Source organism: Lichenostomus cassidix, unplaced genomic scaffold, assembly GCF_008360975.1.
Source record: "Lichenostomus cassidix isolate B80296 unplaced genomic scaffold, HeHo_3.0 HiC_scaffold_552, whole genome shotgun sequence".
Lineage (NCBI taxonomy): Eukaryota > Metazoa > Chordata > Aves > Passeriformes > Meliphagidae > Lichenostomus > Lichenostomus cassidix.
The window spans coordinates 1-16,672 of NW_028147545.1; the positions used below are offsets into that span (position 1 = coordinate 1).

A 16,672-nucleotide genomic window follows, 5' to 3' on the forward strand; every position below is an offset into this window, starting at 1 on the left:
AAAATCAATTCTGGTTCAAATAAATCGGAATTGGACAGCCTGCTCACTGTTTTCCTCTTCTCATCCCCTTCCCTGTTGTCTGCCATGTCCTTAGAGGGATCTTCCTTACACCTTTCCCCTGGTGAATTATTATTTTAGATTTTTAATTCATTTATTTAACACATTTATTTTACATATTTTATGTATTTTATGCATTTTATGTATTTTATGTATTTTATTAACTTCAGCAGCCTTTGCCAGCTGCTGCAGCCCAAGCAGGCAATTTATGGGATGCTCTGCCATCCCTTTCCCATTCCCACAAGAATTAAATTTCCCCGTGGGTGTTGGAGAAGCCACGGCGTGAAGTGAATAAAATTAGCACTTTTTTTCCTGCTGACTTTCCTGGTGTTTTCCCAACTCTCTCACAGCAGATCGAGTGAGGAGGAGCAGGCTGTGCAATCCAGCTTTAAATCTGGAATTTCCAAAGGGCTGCCCTGTCCAGGTGTGAGCAGAGCAGCTCCAAACCAACCCACACAGATTCCAGGATTCCAGGAATTCCAAGAATTCCAAGAATTCACCCCATCCTCACCACGTTGATGAAGACCATGGTGGCTGGCTTCATCCTGTAGGACACGGGGATGGAGATGAGCCTGCCCAGCGTGATGAAGCCCCAGAAGAGGCTGGGCAGGTAGCCAGCCACCTTGTGCACCACGGCCAGCGGCTCCTCCACGGCGTAGCTGTACACGAAGCCCGAGTATTCTCCCTGCAGGAAAATCATCCTGTCACACCCCTGGGGGACTCCAGGCTCTTTTGTCCCTCAGTTTTTCATGGGAAAGCCCGTTCGTGGTGGAATCTGTTCCCAAAGGGTTTGCAGCTCCCACCAGCAGCACAAGGTGGGGTTTAATCTCTCCCAAAAGGGCAAAGTTTGGCAGAAAATCCAGGGGAAAAGCTCTGTTGGCAGAGATTCTCCCTCCCCGAGGGGCTGCCTTGGCCTTTTGGGGTTCCACACTCTCCAAACTCCACATTTAGGGTCCTGGGTGGATTATCCTTGGAGGAAGGCCTGGGACATTCCCATTCCTGTGTGGATTATCCTTGGAAAAGGACAGCCTGGCACAGTCCCATTGCTGTATATCCCTGCTCATCATCAACCCCTGAGCCACTGCAGGTGGTCTGAGAATGTCACAGGGGTTTGGAAGTAAAAAATCCGGAGGTTTGGCCAGCTGCACTCACCACGATGCCGTCAGTCATGAAGAGCACCAGAGCCCCGGTGATGTGCACGGCGAAATAGGTGAAGGAAGCCCCGCGGAAGTTTTTGCTTTGGCAGCAGCTGAGCAAATCCTCATGGCCTGGGGGGGAAAAAAGGCAAAGGAAATTCAGAGCATCCCCTCAGCCTTCCCACCAGCACCTCACCCCATCCCAGCTCCCCCTCAGCTCCAGGAATTCCCTAAAATTCCCTTTTGTCGCCCAGAGGCGAAGCCATCTCTCCAGGAATAACACGGAACACTTGCCATAGCCCTAAACCATATTTACTCCCGAGATTCACTGTTTACCCAAAGAATTGACTCTGACACGTCTGTCCTGGGCAGAGAGAACAATGTCCCCATTGTCCCCAAGACAGGCTGCAGCCACGAGCTCGAGGGCAAACTATTGCTGGATTTCACTTTTCCCCTCAAACAAGGGGGGGAAATTTATTCATTATTCCTTTCCTATAAAAATCAGTGTCTGCAGTACTTTTAAACTGAATAATTGGTGAGAAACCTGACCCAAAACCAGAAAGGGAGGAAGGGGCAATCCTTAATCTCCCAATCCTTAAAGGGGCAATCCTTAATCTCCCAATCTTTAAAGGATTTGGGAGCCAAGATTGGCTTGGAGGAACATGGAATGGAGAAACATGGCCTGGAGACCTCATCAGGCTTCAGATACCAATCTCTGCTCAACATTCCATCTAATTTGCTGGCAATTGGGCACCAAATGGATTATTTGTACTCCTGGATTAGATCCCTGTGCACACTTTGCAAAGCTCCCTCCTCACACAACAACACCAGACCTTTCCTCACACCCAGACACCCCCAAATACACCTTTTTCTCCCCCAAATCCACCCGAGAGGCACGTCCAGCTCACCTGCAGCCGTGTGGGGTCTCTGTCCTGTTGCAGGGAGCTCCTCCTTGTCCCCAGGCCGTGTCTCCAGGGCCAGCTCGTCGGCTGACAGCAGCGGGTGGCTGCTGCCGTTGAAGCAGGGCACCATGCGCTCCTTGTAGAGCAGGAAGAACACAGCGATGGGCACGGGCAGCTGGCAGGGGAGAGAGGGGTGGGTGAGAGCCTGAGCCTCCCAAAAATCGGCTTTTTGGGGGGCTGTGCTTGGCTCCTGCAGAGGAGGGGCCTGAGGGGAAATCCAGGGGCAAGGAGAGGTGATGGGATGAGGAGTGGGAGAGGTTGGGAGATAGGAGAGAGGGGAAAAAGGGAGGAAATTGGGAGAAAAGGCTCCTGATCTGCTAGGGCATCCCCAGGTTCCAGTATTAACCTGGAACTGGGGACAGGGACCCTGGGACAAACCTCAAAGCACCATCCCAAAACCCCACATGTTCAGTGTCCAACCCTCAGCCACTCCTGCCTGAGGAATAAAACCCCAAATCAGCTGCTGCCTGTGGGGAGCAGAGCAGCTGGAACTGCGGCTGGAATTCTCCAGGAGGGCAGCAGGAGCTTCTCCCAGCCCCATCCCCGGCCATTAGCAGGGGTTGCTCAGCACCTCCTGAGAGTCCCTGCGGTTCCCAGGCCAACAGAGCCACCTCTGCTGCAGCCCAGCCACCTCCAGCAGCCCCTTGGCACGGCAGAGAGGGTTCAACCACGGCTGTCACCGCCTTGGGGACATCTGTGCTCCCAGGGATGCTCCACAATCCCACCAGCACCGTTCCCCTTCCCACCCACTGCATACATGGGGCAGCAGGAGCCCCTGGAGATCCCAAGGATGATCCCATGGATGATCCCATGGGTGATCCCACTCCCAGCACACACCCACGACTCCGTGGTGCCTCCAAACCCTCTGGGAATCCCTCTTTTTGTCCAGCGAGCAAAGGGAGGGAAGCGAACGAAACCCTCCCGTCCACAGCCCAGCGGTGTTTACACTGCGACCAGCCGGGGGAGAAAGCCAGGAAATCCTAAGTGACAGCTCATTCCCTTGTTTTCTGCCTGTCTGGGAGCAAGTGCGAGCTCCAGCTCCGAATTTCCTGCCTTCTGCTGGCTCGTAGCGTGATTTAAATGTATGGAGAATTCCCCCCCAGCACACCCCGCCCCTCGCGCCTGAATTCGTTTATGAGGCTTGCATTGTTCTGGGAACAATGGGAATAGGAACAGTCAGTTCGGTCCCATGGAAGAAAAACGCATTTGCTTGATAGTTCTAATCCTTCCGGAGGTCAGGAGCAGATTTTATTCTTCTGAATTGCAGATTTGGCAAAAATATTCCACCTCCCCGAGGGCCTGGCTGGGGAGATAACAGTGCAGGGCACTCCCAGGCTCGAGGAGCCTGAGCAGGACAAGTTTGGGATTCCCTGATTCCCAGTCCCACTGGGGGTGAATCCCTGCTCTCCACACTCTCATCCTTAAACCCAGCAGGTCCTTTTTTGGATATTTTTAACCAGGCTGGGATATTTTTAGGATGTCCCACTCATGGTTGTGGCCACCATGCTGGATCCCAAACCCATCCCTGACCATCGCTTCCTTCTGGGCAGGCAGATTTTGGTGCTACATTCGCTCCCAGAATTCCTTCCCGGGATATTTTTGCTGTTTTCTGGAGTTTTTTTCAGCAGGATTTTCCTTCCCCAAGGGGAAAAGAGTCACCTGAAAATCCCCAACCAGGACCCTGCACAAGATTGAAACAGAGACCCCAAATCCCTGCACCCAACTCCCCAAATTCCCAGGGCTGCTCCCTCCCCGTGCAGCTTTTATCCATCATCACAAACTCCACAACTTGCCGCATCGTGGGGATATTCCACCTCCTTCCCTCCCACTGCTATTTCAGTTTCTCCCCCAGCAATCCAGGATTCTTCCCTGCCATTGTATCCCAAGAAAAGCACAATGGAGAGTCCCACACTCCCCCAGGGAAAGCACCTTCCGGACAAACACATCCCTCTCCGAGGAACATTTCCCTGATTTTCCAGCCCCTTGGAACGGGCTGGATGATGAAATTTCCGTTCTGTGGGAGAACTGAATTTTAAAACGCGGGTTTGGCTCCAAAATCGGGATGAAAAGGCGAAAATTCTTGCAGCTGAATGGAAGATTTTGGCCGGGAGTGCTCCAAGCACTTTGTTTTGATTATGCTGAGCTGCTTCATTTTCCCAAAGCAAACCCATTTTGCTTCAATAACATCGACACAACTCCACCGTCAGCTCTGCACAGAGCGCTTGTGCCAGAGTCAGATTGAGATATTTCTACTCTAAACAAAAGCAAGAGCTCGAAATGAATCACTTCAGCTCGTGCCTTGTCAGAATCCACACAGAAACTGGGATGGAAATCTGGGATTTGGCCATTTTAGAACCAAGCTGCCGCTGCTGGTTTCCATTTCTAGTTTAACTCGCTCCATCCACCTCCCTGGAGGTTTAAATTCCCATTTCCATCATCTTCCTCTGCTGTTTCCACCGTGAAAAGGGTCAGCAGTTTGGAGCTGAGATGCTCCCAGCATCTCCAGTGGGTTGGGATGGTTTAAACATGGAATAAAATCAGTTCATGGAATAACTGATTATTTAATCATAATCATGGAATAAAATCGAGTGCATCCGGATGCACAGACCCATCTCAAACCCTGCCTGTGGTGCCACCCTGCCCCAAAAATATCCCCAGGACACAGAGAGGGGGCTGGAAATCCCCATCAGTGCCCCCAAAATCAGGCACATCACCGGGTTCAAAGCAGCCATCACACTCTGCTTCCAAACGAAATGGGTTTGCTCCGAACCCGCCGGCTCTGGTGTAATTAAAAGCATATTTCCCACGGCACAGGCAGAGCTGGAGGAAATTAAAGCTGCCTCTCCTCCCAGGCTGGGGAGTTTTTGGGGAACTGCACAGAAATTCAACTCAGCACCTGCCCAGCTCCTGCCTGATCTCCTCCCACAGGGAGCTGGGGTTGGTGAGAGCCCTGGGATGAGGGAAATGGGGATGTTTGAGCAATTTGGGAAATGGGAGAGCTCAGGGAAAGCTGCTCCAGCTCCACCCAGGAGGGGTGGGAGGGCAAGGGATGGGAGAAGAGGAATCTGGACATCCTCAGGGATGGGAGAAGAGGAATCTGAACATCCTCACAGACAGGAGAAAAGGAATCGGCAGGTCCTCAGGCTCTGGCAGCTAAATTCCAGAGGGAAGGAGCTGGTCCTTCTGGCAGGATCACCCATTTTACTTCAGGAGCATCCCCAGGTGACCAAAAGGGACACCAGGCCCCCATCTCCCTCTCAAAGGAAGGATTTTTACATCTGCTGTGACTCCAGGAAAAATAACAAATAGGCAGAGATGCCCTGATTGCTTCTCTCCCATCTCTCAGTTCTGTGATGGGCACTTTCCTGGGAACATCCCTGCCAATCCCCACACCACCAGCTCCTCCCTTGCTCAGCACGGAGGAAAAAACTCTGGATCTGAGTGGAATTTGCTGCTCCAGCTCCTGTTTGGGGTGCTGGAGGCACCAACTGAGAGCTCAGACAAATCCCAGCACTGACCCCATCCCATCCAGCAGTGAAAAACCCTGATGAAAACCAGATTTAGCCAAACCCAAACCTTTCCCGTGACCCCAAACACCCCACAAACCCCCAGCACAGCCCATTCCCAGCGGCACATCCCACTCACATTGATGAGGGCCATGATCCAGAAGGCGTAGGACACTCGTGTCACCACCATGCCCTTCATGGGCAGGTCGTAGTGGGACAGGTTGCCGGGGTGGTGCGGCAGCAGCGACTTGCGGATGTGCGGCAGGTTGCTGGAGGCGTTGGCAGTGCCGTTGGCCAGGATGCAGTTGGTGTCTGACAGGAAGGGGTCAGCGATCAGGGGGCTCAGCAGGGCCCCGAAACCCACGAAGAAGTGCAGAGCCTGCAAGAGGGGAGATGGTGGAGGGTGAGGAGGGTGGTAGAGCCTCACGTTCCTCTGCTTCCTGCTTGGAATGATGGAATTAACCCGGCTGGAAAAGATTTTTGGGGTGATCCAGTTCAATCTGTGACCATGGTGCTGAGAGCCACATTCAGGCTTTTCTTAAACACCTTCAGGGATGGGAAATCCATTATCAGCCTAGGCATTCCATCCCAGTGCCTGATCCCCTTTCTGGGAAGAAATTCCTAATATCCGACAATCTGACTCCATCATCCCCTCTGGCAGCCCATCCCAGTGCCCAATCCCCCTTTCTGGGAAGAAATTCCTAAAATCTAACAATCTGACTCCATCACCCCGTGGGCATTCCATCCCAATGCCCATTCAACCCTTCTGCAAAGAACTTCCTAATATCCAACAATCTATTTTTGAAGCTTCGACACAGTTACAATTGCATTTTTACTGCAAATCACTGTGAGTACAGACCTTAACACGAGGTTGGGAATCTGTTAATTTACATTAAAAAGGTAAATTCTTAGATTCTGAGAATCCCCGGGCAGGTGAAGGCCCGGCTCTGACCTGCAGGAAGATGGCAGAGTCCTTCTGGTAGATCTTCACCAGCTGCATGTTGGAGATGGTGTCGATGCAGCCCATGGCCAGCCCGGCCACGGCCATCACCACGGCCAGCAGCACCACGTTGTGGCACAGCGGGATGATGGCGAACACCAGCGAGATGGCCAGCGAGGAGGCGAACAGGGCGAGCAGGGACTGCGCCAGCCTGCGGCGGGGACAGGCGGGACAGGGTCAGTGTCACCGTGGGAGCAGCAGCCACGCCATCCCTGCTGCTGTCCCCAGCCCGGGGAATTGCAGGACAGGCTCAGTGCCACCCCTGTGTCTTGTCCCCAGCCCCGGGACAGGGTCAGTGCCACCCCTGTGTCCTGTCCCCAGCCCCGGGACAGGCTCAGTGCCACCCCTGTGTCCTGTTCCCAGCCCCGGGAATTGCGGGACAGGCTCAGTGCCACCCCTGCTCCTGTCCCCAGCCCCGGGACAGGCTCAGTGCCACCCCTGTGTCCTGTTCATAGCCCTGGGAATTGCGGGACAGGCTCAGTGCCACCCCTGTGTCCTGTCCCCAGCCCCGGGACAGGCTCAGTGCCACCCCTGCTCCTGTCCCCAGCCCCGGGACAGGCTCAGTGCCACCCCTGTGTCCTGTTCATAGCCCGGGGAATTGCGGGACAGGCTCAGTGCCACCCCTGTGTCCTGTTCCCAGCCCCGGGACAGGCTCAGTGCCACCCCTGCTCCTGTCCCCAGCCCCGGGAATCGCAGCTCCAGCCCCTCCAGGGAGATGTCCCCCACCCCACAGCCCCGTGTCACCCCTGCCACTCCTGCCCGGAGGGTGATTCCTCCGAGAGGCAGATTTCCCACGCAGTTTTTGAGGGGGAGAGCAGCCATCCATCCATCCCTCCTCCAAACCCGAATAACAACCTGTCCTGCCTAGCCGGGCGTGCACAGGGATGTGGGATGTGCAGGTGAGGCCACATCCTGATCTTTAAACGGCTCCAGGGCGTTTCTCCCGCAGGGCTGGGTCACACCAGAGCTGGTGACAATCCCAGAGCTGCCTGGCTGAGCTGTCCCGCTCCAGGGAAGGCAGGCAAGTGGCCGCACCTCCCTCCCGTGCCCTGTCCCCGTTCTGGCCGCGCCATCCCTGCTCCCAGCGGGACGCGCTGCGGTGCGACACCGCTGCCATCCCCAGCCGCTCTCCCACCCTCGCTGTCCCCCGGGATGTGTCCCCTGCCCGCCCTGGCAGCAGCCGAGCCAGGGAACAGCACCCGGGCTGGCACCGCGCGGCTCCGGGGCTGCCAAGAGGGAAGGCAGGAAGGAAGGAAGGAAGGAGGGAAGGAGGGAGGGAAGCAGGGAGCAGAGAGAGAAGCGCTGGAACGAGCAGAGATGGGGCTGGAAAGGCACAGCAGACAGCGAGGGACACGGGCAGGGCTCTGTCCCAGCCGCGGGGGACAGCCAGGGGGATGGCAGCCGGTAATTAGCAATAATTGGGGGATGTGGGTCTGATCACAGCCAAGGAAATGCTCAGGGACATCCCCAGCAAGGAAAACCCCAAAAGGCAGAGCTCAGGGACATCCCTAGCGAGGAGAACCCTAAATGCAGTGCTCAGGGATATCCCTAGAGAGGAAAACCCCAAAGACAGTGCTCAGGGATATCCCCAGCAAGGAAAACCCCAAAAGCATTGCTCAGGGACATCCCCAGTGAGGAAAACCCCAAAGGCAGTGCTCAGGGACATCCCCAGTGAGGAAAACCCCAAAAGCAGTGCTCAGGAACATCACCAGCAAGGCGAACCCCCATCCCTGCCCCATACCCAGCAGCCAGGCCAGAGAAGGCGCTGAGGAGGAGGAGGAGGAGGAGGAGGGTGGAGGAGGAGGAGGGTGGAGGAAGGCCAGCTGCCAGCCCTGCTGCCCTGCCTGCCCGGCCAGAACGGCCTGGCCACAGCACTGCCCTGGGCTTTGTCACTGCCCTGGGCTTTGTCACTGCCCTCATCCATCTCCCGCTGGAAAACCAGGCCAGGAGCACCTCTCCTTTCTCCCGCTGCCCCGTGGCACCAACCTGGCCGTGCCAGAGCCACCCAGTGCCTAGCCCGGCACAGGATGGAGGAAAAACAGACAATATTTTGCAGAGCTGTGACTGCTGCTGGTCCTCTGACAGCACAGCCGTGGGATTTCTGGGGGAGGGAAGGAGGGAGGGAGGGAAGGAGGGAGGGAGGGAGGGAGGGAGGGAAGGAGGGAGGGAGGGAGGGAGGGAAGGAGGGAGCAGGGCGAGATGTGCACAGTCACGGCAGGAAAAGCGCCTGGCAAATGAGAGAGGAGCAGCTCCCGGCCTGGAGAGCCCCGGCAGATCCCTCGGGGTGGGAGAGAGGCAGAGGAACCAGCGGCTGGTGCATGCGAGGCCAGGAGAGATGGGAAAACCTCCCCAAAACATTCCCAAAACGCCTCCTCTGCAGCCCCGGCGGAGCCACCCCGCCTGGCTGGGGAGCAGGTTGGTTAGCAGAGAGAAACACTAACTGGGGGTGATGCCGTGTCCTTAATTAGCGTTAAAAACGTCACCTCGGTTTGCCCCCATGGGTGAAAATTCCTGCCTCCAGCCGTGAGTGAGTGACACAGCTGTCACCCCTGGGAGTGCCACCAGCCTGGGGTGACACCCAGCCACCTCAGCAGGGTGGGAAACGAGCCTTGGGATGTCCCAAACTTCATTTCAGAGCGCATCCTGCCTCCACCACAAGCCTCCAGCTGCCCGGGAGAGGTTTGGGTTGATCTCTGTAGGATCAGGATGGACAATCCCATAGTAAATCCTGCAATCCCAGCCGGCAGAGCTCCATCCCTCTCCACCCCACACGGATTTAGGAATCCACACCTCGGTGTTCCCACTGCAGCAGCATCTCTTCAACTCCCAGCAACATTTTTTTTTTTTTCCCCACCTCAGGGAGCATTTTCCAAGTCCCTCACATCAAGAAGAAAAAAAAATGATAATCAGGCTAAGTCAGACTTGCAAAAGGGATGATTAAAAATCCCCAAAGCCCTGAGGGGACAAGGTGAGGATGTGGAGGAGGATTGGATTATCCCACTGCAGCTTCCAGGTCCCCTTGTCTCCTGCAGGAAGCAGAACCAGGCTCGGGGAAATTTGCCTCCCCAGGGAGCTCAGCCTCAAATCTCTGCGCTGCTCTCTCAGCAACAAAAGGCTGCAGTGACAAGGGAAGAGTCCTGAGAGCTCCAGAAACCTCAGGAGATAGATGGGAAGCTGCAGGGCTCTTCCCACACCCGTGGGATCAGCCCAGGAGCAAAATCAAACATTCAGCAGGACACAAAAATGGAGGTTCTGGAGGAAAAAAAAAACCCCAACACCAATCTGGGGCACTCTGGTGGTTCTGCTGTCAGCATGTGAAGGACTTGAACTTCACAATTCAAGCCTGAAATGCAATAAAATGGGGAAGGAAAGGGAAATGCAGGTGCACAGAGCTCCCCGCTGGAGCTGGCAGTGCCAGGGGTGGATTTCCCCAAAATTTCACCTCCACGCTGTGTGTCTGAGGTCTGACAGGTCCTCCCAGCCCATCAGGGATTCCTGGGAACCTTGTCCAGGTAATTCCAGGCAGGAAGAGTCCTCAGGGTGCTGCCTAGAGGAGCTCAGGGCTGCTCGGGGGGCTCAGCTCCTGCCAGGGCTCCCTGTGCTCCTGGAGCCCCCCAGCACCCCAGGGGCTGAGCCAGGCCTCCAACCCCAACAAACCCCCGGGAAAAGCTGCATTTCCTGGGGCACAGCTCGTCCCACGTCCCGGCAAACCCCGGGGAGGTGGCAGCCCAGAGCAGCAGCCTGGAGTGAACCTCGGTGAGATCTCAAACCTCACACCCTGCATTCCATGCTCCCCCAATCCTGCCTCTGAACCCCCCAAAAAACCAGGACAGGGCTCAGCAGCGATCCCAGAGCTCCAGGACAGAGCAGATCATCACTCCTCCATCCCTCGGGGATCCCGACGGGGGCAAACTTTCTGCTTCTTTGAAATCTCGCACGGGAGGGAATTCTGGAGGTGGCTCGTGCTGATGCCACCACTCTGTCCCCTCCTCCCAGGGCTCCAGGAGCAGGGAACAGCACCCAGCAGCTTCTCTAGGGACAGAAACAACTTTGATTTGGGTCGCACCACCCATTCCTGCCCCACAACTCCTGTCCCTCCCGAGTCCATCCTCCAGACCAGTTTAATCCCAAGCAAGCAGCAGCTCTGCGCTCCTCAGGCAGCAGGAATTACACCCAGCCAGACTCCCGGGATGCTCCACAGCAGCTTTCCATCTCCTAACTGGAAAAGATGACCTGTCCAGCGCTCCTCCCTGCCTGGCAGCGAGGCCGGCGTAATTTGATTTATAAGCCCTTGGCAGGACAGCTCAATCCATCCATCGCCGAGGAAGGGATTGTACCGGAGCTCCTGGAGCCTGAACGATTATTATTCCCACACGTTTGGAGGCTGCAAGGCTCTCAGTAACCCCCCCCACAGCACTCACAGGCTCCAAATATCCCAAATATTCCCTCCTGCCTGCCTGGCAGGGCTGTCAGTCCCCAGCAGGGCTCGCAGGCACCTCACAAACCCCCTTTGCTGCACGATCCCAAACACATCCTGCTTCACAACCAGCGCCAGACGCACTCTTTCCCCCCTCAAAGTGCGGCTAAAAGTTCAGGAATCTCCGAGCACAAAACCCCGAATGGGTTTTACGTTCCCGCAGGGCCGGAGCTTTGGGAAGGAGCTGACAGCAGGAAACAATTCTGCATTTTCCTCGCCTGCTCCTCCAAACATATGCGAGGCAGCCCGGGGGCTGGCAAGGCTCGGCTGCTGAGGCAGCGCTGCCGAAATTCCCGCATGCTGACCCCATTTCCCACACCCCACCTGGCACCTTCTCCCCTTCACAGCCCCAAAAATCAGCCCCGGGGAGCCTCGGGGCGCAGGGACAGCTCAGCGTCCCGCGGTGACAATTCACAGGTGCTCCACCACCACCCCCGTCAGCCGGAGCTCTCCTCAATCCGCCAACGCGAAAATATTTCAATATTTTCAACCCAAGCGGTTGGAAAGGAGCTTTTTAAAGGATTATTGTGGAATTCTCGCCTCTCCATCCCGGACACGCTCGGGGTGCGTGGATCTCACACACACACACACACACGGGGCTGACACGTTACATCACCGCCCCGAGGACTGGCGACAGTGTAAATAATCAGCTGATCCCCAGCGCTGTCACCAAGCCTCAAATCCAAACGCCTCCCTGGCAATCTTGAGCCTTGAGCCAGCGTGGGTTATTTATTGGCAACACATCCTGGACACGAGGCTGGCTGCAAAGCCCCGTCCGGGTGTCTCAGCGGCCCCTCAATGTCGCTGCTGACCCCCCTGGCCCTGTCCCTGTCCCTGTCCCTGTCCCCCCCAGCCACACCACGAGGACCACTCGCCTCCCACCACGTGTTTGCCCAAACTCCTGCAGAACGCAGCGCGGCCACGCTTTCCGACGCCGAGGTTATTCAAACACACTTCCCCAGATATTTTTTTTTTGCCGATAAACAACCGAGGTTAAGGAAAAAAAAAAAAAACCACCCTCCCGGGAAGTTCTGGCTGGAACTTCACGCCGAGGCTCTCGCGGAGCTCCGGGAAGCGAGGGGATGGAGGCGCACCGGGAGAGGAGAGGCTGCCGAGAGGATCCAGCCCCTCTCCCCTCCGGGGCCGAGAGCGCTGCCGACCCTCCGCGCCGCCCCCAGCCCTCGCTCCCACTCGGGAACGGCTTTCCCACGCAGCATCCCGGCTCAGCCCCGCAACCCCGGCGGGAGGGAGGGAAGGAGGCGAATCCCGGGGAGAGGCGGCTGGCGCTGCCCGCCCCCGGGCCGGGGTGAGGGAGGGGGGTCTGCGGGGAGCTGAACCCCCCGAGGGAGCGGCGCCGAGCTGGCCAGGCTCTTACGTCCTCTTGAAGACCCCTCCGAGGCAGCTGCCGAGCAGGAGGCAGAACTGCTGCGAGAAGAAGACCCAGGTGATCTGCGAGAGCGAGCTCTGGGTCTGGCAGCGCAGGTCCAGCAGCGTGGGCCCCAGGAAGGCGATGCAGAGGCCGAAGCTGAAGAAGACGCTCCAGTAGGTGAGGGTGGGCTGCAGGTTCCTCCGGAACCGCGCCGACACCCGCTCGTCCCACCACATCCTGCGCGGTGGCGGTGGCGGTGGCGGCGGCGCGGGGCGGCCGCGCTCTGGAGCTCCGGCGCTGGGCTCGGGCCCCGCCGCCGCCCCGCTGCCGTTCTCGTTCCCGTTCTCGTGCCCGTGCCCGTGCCCGGCCCCGCTCCTCCTTTGCGGGATGTGGCTCCCGATCCCGCCGCGCCGGGCGCTGGCTCCGCCTCCGGGGCCGGGCGGAACGGGGCTCCTCTCCATCCCCGCCGCCCCCGGAGCCGCCCCGCCGGACCCCCGCCGCATCCCCCGGGGGCTGCCAGGAGTGTCCTGTGTCCCCCCCGCTCCTCCTCCACCTCCTCCTCCTCCTCCTCCTCTTCCCCCTCTTCGCCCCCAACTCCCCCCCACGGGGGTCTCATCCTCCCCCCAAAAGTCCAGCCACCCCTCCCCGTGGCCCACGTCCCCCCGGCATTAAACCACAGCCGCAGCGATGGAACAGAGCACAGCCGAGCCAGGAAATCTAGAAATCCGGTTTTTTTTCCCCCCGCTGCCAGCCCTCCCCGCGGTCCCCCGCGGCCGCCAAAAGGTGCCACCGTGCCAGACAAACGCAATTAAAGTTGCCCCTTCCCCGGCTCAGCAGCACCAGCCGCCTCGGGGCGGGGGCAGGGCTCGTGTTTTAAAGCCGGAGCGGTTGATGCTTACGCAAAAGGTCTTCTCTAGAGGATGGGTTTATAAATATTTCACCTACTTTAGCTGGGGAAGGCTGGCAATTTTTAGAACACTCTTTCCAGGCAGAGCGGAATCGATGGAGCTCGGCCATGGCGCAGCGCCGGCTCCGGGTACTGCCCCATCCTGTGACCCGTGCCGCAGGAATGCTGCTCCGGGGCTGCAGGTGCTCATTCCCACCTGCCCGCAGCTTAATGTTTAGCCAACCCCGATGGCATCCAAGCCCTTGTTCTTCCGTGCCATCCTCGCCACAGGGCAGCATCGCGGCCGTTCCACCCCCGCGGGGGACGAAGGGACTCCGTGTGATAGCGAGGGACATCTGATAATGGCACCGCCACCCTCCAGATTGCCCCAAACTCGGCGCGGCTGGCGGGCTCCCTGCAGCCATTAAACAATCAAAGAGCAGCTGAAGCGCCTGGAGGGATGGGAGCAGCTTCCTTATCCTGATGGGAATGGCGAGGGACAGGAGCAGTGTCCTTATCCTGATGGGAATTGGGACAGGAGCAGTGTCATTGTCTTGATGGGAATTGGAGGGACAGGAGCAATGTCCTTATCCTGATGGGAATTGGAGGGACAGGAGCAGTGTCCTTATCCTGATAGGAATGCCAGGGCCAGAGCAGTGTCCTTATCCCGATGGGAATGGCGAGGGCCACAGCAGTGTCCTTATCCTGATGGGAAGGGAGGGCCAGAGCAATGTCATTGTCCTGATGGGAATTGAGGGACAGAGCAATGTCCTTATCCCGATGGGAATTCCAGGGCCAGGAGCAGCGTCCTTATCCTGATGGGAATGGAGGGCCAGAGCAGTGTCATTGTCCTGATGGGAATTGAGGGACAGGAGCAGTGTCCTTATCCTGATGGGAATTGGAGGGACAGAGCAATGTCCTTATCCTGATGGGAATTGTGGGACAGGAGCAGTGTCCTTATCCTAATGGGAATGGAGGGCCAGAGCAGTGTCATTGTCCTGATGGGAATGGCGAGGGCCACAGCAGTGTCCTCATCCTGATGGGAATTGGAGGGACAGGAGCAGCGTCCTTATCCCGATGGGAATTCGAGGGCCAGGAGCAGTGTCATTGTCCTGATGGGAATGGCGAGGCCAGGAGCAGCGTCCTTATCCTAATGGGAATTCCAGGGCCAGGAGCAATGTCCTTATCCCGATGGGAATTCGAGGGCCAGGAGCAGTATCATTGTCCTGATGGGAATTGAGGGACAGAGCAATGTCCTTATCCTGATGGGAATGGAGGGACAGGAGCAGTGTCCTTATCCTGATGGGAATGTGAGGGACAGGCGGGAATGGAGCTCAGGCACAGGCAGTGAGTCAGCGGCCAGGGAGGAAATTGGGGTTTATCATTATGGGATCCAACGCCTCCCAAAGCAGCCGCGGTGAGGAGGCTGAGCTGCAGCCTCGGGCTCTCCCTGCCAGGCAACAGCTCGATTTGAGGCCACGCTGCTGCCTCAGCTTCCCTTCCCATCCATCCAGGGAGGGTGGGGGAGAAAGGATGGTATAATAAAGGCTTTTCCATCCCAAACTGCTGGGAAAGGCAGGCAGGAGTGCTGGTACTCCCAGCTGGGTGAGTTCAGTGTCACCTGCTCCAGGTGACCCTGGCTGGGTGATCTCAAGAGGTCTTTTCCACCCCAAAAAATCCCGTAATTCTGGGATCTCCTGGCCCTTTTTCCATCCCAAACAATTCCGTGATTCTGGGATCTCCTGGCCCTTTTTCCATCCCAAAAACTCCCGTGATTCTGGGTTCTCCTGACCCTTTTTCCATCCCAAATAATCCCGTGATTCTGGGATCTCCTGGCCCTTTTCCCATCCATCTCCCTGTGCCCGGAGCTGATGGAGGAGCTGATCTTCATCTCCCACACTCCAGGGCGAAAAGGATTAACGAGGCTTTCCCTGGGCCACATTCCTGATCTTTATCTGGAGATAAAGGATCCTGAACTCCACTGCTCCATCCCCAGACCATCAGCTCTCCAGGGCTGGAATTCCCAACCCCAAAACAGCTCAGCAATGCCCTCCCCACCTTTGAGGTCCCCTGCGCCACTCCCAGACACCACCGGAGGTGACAAACCTTCCCCCAACCCCTACCGCCCCAGCTCCACCGAAACGGAGCGACCCAAATGCCATCCTCCGGGAATATCGGGAATATTTGCTCGGGGAGAACACAAACCAGGCAGGATCTGCTTGCAAATAAGCCCCGAGGCGTGGGTGGGTTTAGTCAGCGCAGGAACACACAGATCCAGAGCTCGGCCGAGATGCAGCTCCTCTCCTCGCAGGGAGCTCATCAGCATGCGAGCCGCGGGGCTCGGAGGAGCTGCGAGCCCAGAATTAGCTCCACGAGGAGGCACTTCCAGGCTGTTTTCCAAACTCCCAATCGATGTTGTGCTCGCGCTGAATTAAAACATCTCCGAGTTTTGCTCTCGCTGCGAGCGGCAGGGTGAAACCATGAATGAAGGCAGGGCAGAGCTGCGGCCGTGGTGTCCCCAGCCAGTGTCATTGCTGCTCCCGAGGGTCCGAGTGACCTTCGGGGAACACCTTCCTTGAGTTTTTCCGTGCCCTCGTACATTCCTGCGGCAGAAAGCATTTTTTTTTGGTGTGTCTAAATTAATCTTTTCAACCAAAGGAGAGATTATTTGCGGTGCTCAGTCCTGCTCGCAGTGACTGCAGAGCTCCAACCCCGATTTTTTGGTGCTGCTGGAATCACCTCTGGCAGCCCAGGCTCGGCAGGGTGGGGAAATCCAGCTCTGAAAATAAATTTTCTAAGGTTTTCCTTGGGGTGGAACCACCTGAGGCCCCACAGGACAGCAGATTCCTGGAGCTCCTCCAAGGCTTTCCCCGATGTTTGGGTTGGCAGCTTGGCCAAGGACTCGGAGCTCAGAGCTTGGTGAAATTCTCCCTTTCTCCCTTTTGCCACAAAGGGAAAATTGGGACTGACACCCCTAAAACCCCAAGAGTCACCCCAGCAGCCACGTGAATTGGGTCTGGGAGCTCCCCTTTTGGAGATGGGATCACCCCAAAAATCCCAGCACCTCCCAAAGCTCGAGCTGATAGGAAAATACCTCTGAACCGCTGAACCTGACGGAGAAAATCCTGACACCTCTTACAGCAAACCCCATTTCTGGGGGTCAGTTATTCTTGGCTGCAGGAAAGATGCTCAGCAGAGAGAGAGAGAGAGAGAGAGGTGTTGATCTCGTGTTTTTCGGGGTCAGGAGTTCCCAAACCGGCTGGGCATTCGGGGTCAGGA

At 57.0% G+C, this 16,672-nt stretch overlaps 1 protein-coding gene across 1 annotated transcript; it reads right to left on the minus strand.

The window, feature by feature from the left end:
* Window positions 1-538: 538 nt before the first annotated feature.
* LOC146422104 (solute carrier family 60 member 1-like) lies at window positions 539-12,950 on the minus strand. The gene is made up of 6 exons (XM_085046732.1): window positions 12,514-12,950; window positions 6,614-6,812; window positions 5,801-6,040; window positions 2,102-2,270; window positions 1,210-1,325; window positions 539-742 (listed from the first exon to the last, which is right to left on the minus strand). The coding sequence occupies exons 1-6, from the start codon at window positions 12,741-12,743 to the stop codon at window positions 554-556; spliced, it is 1,143 nt and encodes a 380-aa protein (XP_084902858.1). The 5' UTR covers window positions 12,744-12,950; the 3' UTR covers window positions 539-553.
* Between the last annotated feature and the right edge of the window lie 3,722 nt (window positions 12,951-16,672).